The 8,000-nt window shown below is 33.7% G+C and overlaps 1 protein-coding gene across 7 annotated transcripts in view; it reads right to left on the bottom strand.

Annotated features, from left to right (window-relative positions):
* The window catches only part of LOC106683726 (serine/threonine-protein phosphatase 2B catalytic subunit 3), a 222,885-nt gene that overhangs the window by 54,351 nt on the left and 160,534 nt on the right, over positions 1–8,000 (bottom strand). For all 7 annotated transcript variants that reach the window (XM_067044823.1, XM_067044824.1, XM_067044825.1 and 4 more), the window contains exons 4-5: positions 1,738–1,849; positions 487–632 (exon numbers count right to left, since the gene is read on the bottom strand). In XM_067044823.1, coding sequence (XP_066900924.1) covers positions 487–632; positions 1,738–1,849 — 258 coding nt within the window. The remainder of the gene's footprint in view (positions 1–486; positions 633–1,737; positions 1,850–8,000) is intronic.

The raw sequence follows: 8,000 nt of genomic DNA, 5'->3' as shown, positions 1-8,000 counted from the left end.
CACTTATTTTTGCAGTAAAAATCAACAGTTTTTTAAGGAAGGAATTTGGGCTTTACCATCTCGTTGGGAGAAGGTTACCGACTGTAACGGTGGATATTTTGATGAATATAGGTGATTCTTTGAAAATATTTATTTATTTATAATTTCCCCCAAAAAAACGACAGGACTTTTTGAATGACCTGGTACAAAGAAACGATAGCGTAAGATACAATCTAAGGAAAAATTAAATGTGGGCATCAAGATTACTGCTGTATAAATTGTAAAAAAAGTGCAAACTAAGTAATGATTTGATGGTTATTTTATAAACGATAAAAGACAACTGTTCAGGGATTGATTAAAGAATGTGTATGGGAAGAATTTGGTAGTTACAGCTAATACTTTGAAACATTACTGGTTTTATCGAATGAGAGTTAAAGTAAATTAAACGCTTAGAAGTTCCCTATCTATTTATCCAGGAGATAAAGAATTAATATTACTAGTACTCACCCTCCTTATGTCGTCGAGGTTGTGAATCTCTGGAGATAAACCTCCGTGAACGCAGAGGAACTGTTGGTTCATGAGCGCGGCCAGGGGCAGGCAGTCGAAGGCCTCCATGCAGGCGTCGTACACCCTCTCCGAGTACTTTATCTTACCTTAAAGGGTATAGCAATATAATTAACAATTGAAACTATCCTTTAATTTAATGAGTTAACGTGGAAAGAAAAAGAAAAGGATTAGCTATATTGTAGTAAGATGATCCTGGTGTTAGTCAAAAAATGCACAAGATAGAAAACTATCAATTAGTCACCAACGTTTCAGGAATAAATAAAAAAAAGAAAAATAGAGTATAAGTAAGCTGCAATTACAAATCAATCAATGAGCAAGATGAATATAGGACAACAGATAAATAATATAGATATGTAATATAAGATAAATAATAATATAGCAGGATATTAACCTGTAACCAATACTCCATCTTCCATTGCTTAATCTCCTTCTATTTTATTTTTTTAAACATTTGTATTACCTCTCAATAATCTTGCATTTATTATAGCATTTATATGTTGGTTTAAATTCCATGTATCATCTTTAAACGGCACCTACGTTAGTGATCTACCACTAAACTTACTCCAAATGTTGGTTTTGAGTTCATTGCGAAACTGAATTGTCACAGGTAAACATGCTCCTATATTATGTATCATTTATCTTTTTTTTCCAACATTTATATTTCTTCTTGATTCATTTGTTATTACAGTTTACATACAATACATTTCTTTCTAGGTTTTTAAAATACGTAGTAAGTAAGTACTTTGTTTTTATTAAGCCGAGATGAAGCCCTGAAACTAATTTCAAAAGTTGGTGTGAAATAAATAATTTTTTTACTTTTTTGACCGTCCCTCGGACCATCTCCCCATAATAATCTTCCATTTCTTAAAAAATAATTTGATATAATATTTTTTTACATAGTAAGATATATTTCAATATATATATTTTTATAATAGATCGATTACATATCGAAGCATAGTACCACAACTGTAATCACAGACATCTTGTGAATACATTTCTTGACCACGTCAACACTATAAAGTCAAGTTTACAAAGTTTACAGTTTCGTCATTATACCTGCGTACCATATGTTGTGGTCAAAAAGGCACATATTAAAAATTAATATTGCCGTCACTCCTACAATTAGTAATTAACAGTTGATATTGACAAAATGTGGGAAACTTTAAAGAATATGATGAAATATTTACTAACATTCTTGCTTGAAGGTGAAGTATTCGGTAAGATGCCTGCACTCGTGGTTACCCCTCAGCAGGAAGAGGGTCGTGGGATGGCATAGCTTCAGAGCCCACAGGTAGAGCACGCACTGTAAATATAACAATACACAATATAAATAAAATCTTACACTAGTTCAAAATCAATGTATACATAAAATTAATTATATTTGTAAATATAAATGTTTACAATTCACATGTACTATAACTAAAAAATATATGTGTGTCCAGCTAGATGAAAAATGATTGTACGATCAAAACGAGGACGTTGGCGTTGAAAACATCAGATTATTGTAACAATTTTTTTTTATTTATAATTTTTGCAATTTTATGGCAAGAAAATACATCATTGCTTTGAATTTGTATCTACTTGCCAGCAAAGAGGATATTTAACAACTTATAATTATAGCATACCATAATAATCATTCAGTACTTGTACCTTTATAATGCCTTTACTTATTATAAATGTTTAAATAAGTAATTTTAATAATTATCACACAGAGGGTATATAATTATCAGACACTATACACTTGGCGTTTATAGATTTGATAGAGTGTCTTTTCTGAGTGACTAGCGTCCCCAACTCATTCTAGGGCAGCGGTGCCGGCTTTCTCCCTGTTATAGTACCATGTGTCGAAGCTGTTAATGGTTTATTCTTCATAGCTTGATTATTTTTTGCACGTTCATGAAATTTATTAGATAATTCCGATTTATGAGAACGTCTCCATCAACTTTCCTAACCCTGCCTTCCTAAATTGTGTATATAAAAATACTTTTTTGCTAATAAGCATCATTTGAAGATCAATAGTCGAATATAGTTGGTGAAGGACACTCTAGGGGATGAAGTCTACAAAGTAATTTAAGTTGTAAATAATATGCCATAAAAGTCTGTATTACTCCTTCAGATAAATAAAATATCTTACATATTTCTTCTATAGCATTCTCTAAATCATGGAAAAAAGTATAATAAATAAATTCAGCGGTAATAAGAAACATTTAAAATATCCGTAAACATCCTCCAACGACGGGACGAGGGTCTTTGATAATTTCTTCTCGAGGCTTGAGGGGAAATCGGATTTAGCCTTCAGAGGAAGCTCTTTACTCTGAAATTTAATGGGCACTCTAATCGCTTTAAAGTGAGGGACCCAGGGGGGATTTTATCGTCCAAATTGTTGCAAATGACGTTAACAAAATCCCAATCAATTACAAGTAACAGAATCACTGAGTGTGATCAAGCATCTATGATATCCTCCTAATCTAGGCAATGCCTAACAGCGTGGGTCCTCAACCACTGTGCCCGCCTGACATCACATGTGTATGTGAACAATATAACCTCTACGAGCAGGGTCCGAAATCGTAATTCATTGTTTACAATGAATTTCACGATAAGTGTTATGAAAGAATTTTTATTTGAAAAGATTACTCAATAAAATTTTTTTAACGAGTTTTAAATGAAGAGATTTACTGTCATGACAATACCGCCTCACGAGATTTAGCGTGATAGGTGGCAGAGCATGTTAAGGCAGTACAGTCACGTTAATGTCAGTTAACAAGGTGATACTTTAATGCTACGACAGGAACTGCTAAGGAGTAAAGTGCATGAGTTACAGTAACATTTTTTTTTTTTAATTATTTATTTAATGCAATTTACAACTGTACAATATAATACAATAGGTAAATATGTAGTATGTTTCATATACACTTGAAAATCTTGGGAAGGAACCACCCATTGTTGGTACTTCAAACATTGATTTAAATTAGAAGGTCCCGTGGCCATCTTCTTATCAGACGCCTCGGAGTATTATCAGGGATTGTTAAGGATGAAAGATTAAGAATTAATGGGTTAGGATGGTTAAGGAGTTTGGAATAAAAAGACGCATATCTGTTTTGGGTCAAATCTGCATCGAATGGGATTTTAAGGTCTTTATGAATGAGTTTATTTGTGACGTAATAAGGAGCATCAAGGATTTTACATAGGATTTTGGATTGTAACGATTGGATGTGGGAAGAATTTGATGGTTTGGTGGAGCCACAGAGCTCAATTCCATATGTCCAAATTGGTCTGATTATTGTAGTGTATACTAATTTTTTGTAGTGAATGGGAATTTTAGAGCGTTTGTCAAGTAAGTGTTGTAGCAGTCGGAACCTACGAGCAGTTTCTTGTTGTTTCAGTCTTGTGTGTGGATTCCAAGTAAGTCTCTTGTTAAGATAGAGTCCTAAGTATCGAATCTGTTCAACAGACATTAGTGGTGTATTTAGAAAGGATACTGTAGGACAGGAGGGCAGAGGTTTACGACGGAGAGTAAAGGTGATCTGGTGGGATTTGTCAGGATTTATTTTGATTCGCCAGTTTTTACACCATTCTTCAATAGATGTTATGTGAGCCTGTTGTGTTTGTGATGCATTAGTTGGGTCGTTGTTTACAGAAAGTATACATGTGTTATCAGCGTATGTTGTTAGGACTGTGTTAGGGTGGGTTGGGATGTCAGTTGTATAAACCGTATGAAGAATGGGACCTAAGATACTACCTTGAGGAACACCGGCGGACTGAGAAAAGAGAGATGAGTAGGCTAGGTTATGATTTACTTTAAAGGTTCTATCAGTGAGGTAGGAGCGGATTATAAGGAAATATGTTGGGGGTAGGAATTGACGAAGTTTATAGCGCAGACCTGGATGCCAGACTCGATCAAAAGACAGTAAAAGTTAAAGTACAGCATCCCTATCAGGTCTAGTGTGATAAACACCAGTATTGGTCCCAGCAGATGACGTACTGTTGCTTAAGGTCCGTCTATTACTCCTTATGTTTTTATTAATACTTTGATTAATAAACAAAAACCAGTGGTGCCCAGCACATGGTAGATAATCTATAAATATGTTCATAAGTACAAAATGAAGTATAATTTTTAAGAGAAACTATTGACATAGTAATTTTAGGTCATTTTAATTTTGTAGTAGTGTTATCAAATCAAAAAAATCGTAAAATTAAATTTTTTCTACTTTAATTTCCAAGTTATGGTTTTAAAGTTTAAACGGAAGATCAACAAGCAATAATTTTATAACACAAAAGTCCTTTTTTAGATTTAGCAAAAGTGATTTAAATATATTTGAATTAATTTATCAAACATCATCAGGCAAAGGCAAAGAAGGAGAGTACCCCATCCGTACGGCCTTTGAATCGCAAATTAACTTTAAACTTGGCCTCCAAGGTAACGAATTAGGGCAACTTATCCAACGGCGGAGAGGTGGGGGAGGATTTAAATTATAAAACCTTATATAAGTTTCATAAAGTAATCAGAAGGAGAGATCTATCTAGCTCTCTAATCAAGGCAAGGTACACTCCTGATGCGGGACTAACTTTTGCATTTCCTCTCAGTTCATTTGATTAATTCCTTGAAACAAGGTTTCCTCCCGATAGGTAAAACAGGTAAATTCTTCATGCATTTATAAAAATTTAATGCAAAATATAAGTGGTTTAAAATAACAAGTACAGAAATTAATGTCCTAATTTCAAATTCAGAAAAATGAATCAGAAAAACCGAATATAGAGGTAAGATGATGAACAAAGGCTCTTTTGAGCACTACTACACAATTACTAAAATACGATTTGCATTTTAAAATATTTGACAGGCAACTTAACATAAAATAAAACACATTTCAATAATAAAAGTTATAAATCTTTTTTTTTTTAATTCAATGTAGAGCCCATTTGGAGTTGAGCTTTGGGACTCCCCTAAACCACCAAATTCCTCTCGCATTCAATTCTTACAATAAAAAAACCCTTCGTTCAGAATCCTCAAAACTCTTCACTTAGTTACAAATTAAAATCATAAAAATAATTACCACAATGTTCCATATATTGCCAATTTGCCGAGAACCAGATATCAAAATCTTCTATGGTACACTTTTGTCACAACTTTTTTAAAAAAAAAAAAAAAATGTTATAACCTTTTTTTTGGTCATTTATGATATACGGAGTGAGAGAGGTATTATCGACAGGTAACCACACTATTTTAAACAGCGTAAGTGGGTCATGTCTATATTCCGTAGGGCACCTACGAAATAAAAACAAGGCCAGTTTCGAACCGGCGGCGATGGAGATGCGAGGTTGTTAAGGCGACGCCAACTTCCTAACCACCCAAACCCAGTTATTTCTAATCTTAATTCCTGATAATCCACCTAGGTGTCTAAAAAAATGGTCTCGAGATCTTCTATTCAAGAAATGTTATTGGTGTTCGGCTGATGGTTGTATTCATATTAATACAGTCGGGAATAAGACTGTATCATAACATCGTAATAGAATTAATGTCATATTTACCAGTTGTATATATTTTCAATACAGTTTTAATAAATAATAAAAAATAAATGTATCGGTAATAAGCAAACCGAAAGCCATCAAACTAAACTAACTTTATAACTTGATAACACTAACTTAACTTGATAAAACTAAATTTATTTATCAATGACAGTGTAGTTTTTTATTCTTCTAATAATTGTGAAACTATTCTTCCGTTCTATAACTTATTTATTCCTTTCTCACTGATAGATTATTCCAACAAAACCACAATAGCTCCTATTCATCCTTCTATTCTCAGTCCGCTGGTGTTCCTCAAGTATCCTCGGTGCCATCCTCTACACCGTCTATTCAGCTAACATTCCAACCAATCCTAAAACTATGCTCATCACGTATGGCGATGACCCATGTGTGCTCGCAGTTAACAATAATCCTTTAATTGTATCCCAAACTCTTCTATTCCATATCACAGCCCTCGAAAAATGGTATCGTAATTGGAGGATTAAAATAAATCCCAACAAATCCCATCAAATGACCTTTACCCTTCGTCCCAAACCTGCTAGACTGCCCTACAGTCTCTTTTAACAATGATAATCTTACCCCTGTAGAACAGATCCGCTACCTTGGACTACAGCTGGACAAACGATTAACTTGGAATCCTCACACAAGATTGAAAAGACAGGAAAATACACGTCGGTTTCGATTATTACAGTACTTACTGGACAAACGGTCTAAACTTCCAACACATTACAAAAGACTGATCAACATGGCACTAATAAGGCCAATCTGAACAGGATAGAGTTGAGCTTTGGGTTCCACTAAATCTTTGAATTCCTCTCGTATCCAATCCTTACAATCCAAAATCCTTCGTAAAATCCTTAATGCTCCTTACTTTGTCAAAAATTAAATCATCCATAAAGACCTTAATGATCCCTATGTAACCGATCTAGCCCAAACCAGATATCAATCTTTCCATTATAAACTCCCTAACCACTCAAACCCATTAGCTTCTAGCCTTGATTCCTCTTTCGTTCCGAACAATCCTCCGAGGCGTCTGAAAAGAAGATGGCCTCAAGACCTTATATTGTAAAAATGTTTTTAGAATGCTATGTTGTTTGTACCACACCATTATGATATTATATCAAATTTACTTGATGTACTTAATGCAAGTATCATTAAATAAAAAATTAAAAAAATATTATTTTCCATAAAATTATATTTGAGAAAAAACGTCTTCATAAACCGCTAACATTATCAACTCATATTAGTTTTAAAACATTATAACACCAAAACAAGATTAAAAATATAAATACGGGAAATCTACAAAACAGTAAGCAACTTATATGAATAAAGACCAATTCAAATAATACATATTGCAATGAACCATTGCAATATGTTCAATTAATCCGCTAAATACTAACATAATAAAAGATAATGACAACAATGCCTAGAAACTATAATCCTCATAAAATTACTTTTAAAACATTATAATATCAAAACACGATTAAAAATATAAATACGGGAAATCTACAAAACAGTAAGCAACTTGTATGGATAAAGGCGAATTCAAATAATACATATTGCAATGGTTCATTGCAATATGTTCAATTAATCCGCTAAATACTAACATAATAAAAGATAATGACAACAATGCCTAGAAACTATAATCCTCATAAAAGTGATCCATTACGTGATAGCTTGGGCAATTACTCCCGCCATTAATTAGCAGGTAAGTTGCTTTGCTTTGCTAAAGGGAGCCCCCCCGCCCTTTGTACTCCGGCCCCCTCTACATTCGGGCCTTTGAGGGGCTTAGCTCCTAATATCTCACTGTCACTGCCTGCCTTACATCTCTGTTTCCAGGATAGGGAGCTTCGCCTTTATGTAGGGTCTAAGGGATTACTTGTAAATACATAATCGGCCAAAGAAACTGATCCGAATAAGAAATTTTAAAG

Source organism: Halyomorpha halys, unplaced genomic scaffold (assembly GCF_000696795.3).
Source record: "Halyomorpha halys isolate HHAL.00 unplaced genomic scaffold, Hhal_1.1 Scaffold508.1, whole genome shotgun sequence".
Classification (NCBI taxonomy): Eukaryota; Metazoa; Arthropoda; class Insecta; order Hemiptera; family Pentatomidae; genus Halyomorpha; species Halyomorpha halys.
Note: the sequence above shows the minus strand (reverse complement) of the source record. Positions and strands in the feature narration are given on the sequence as shown.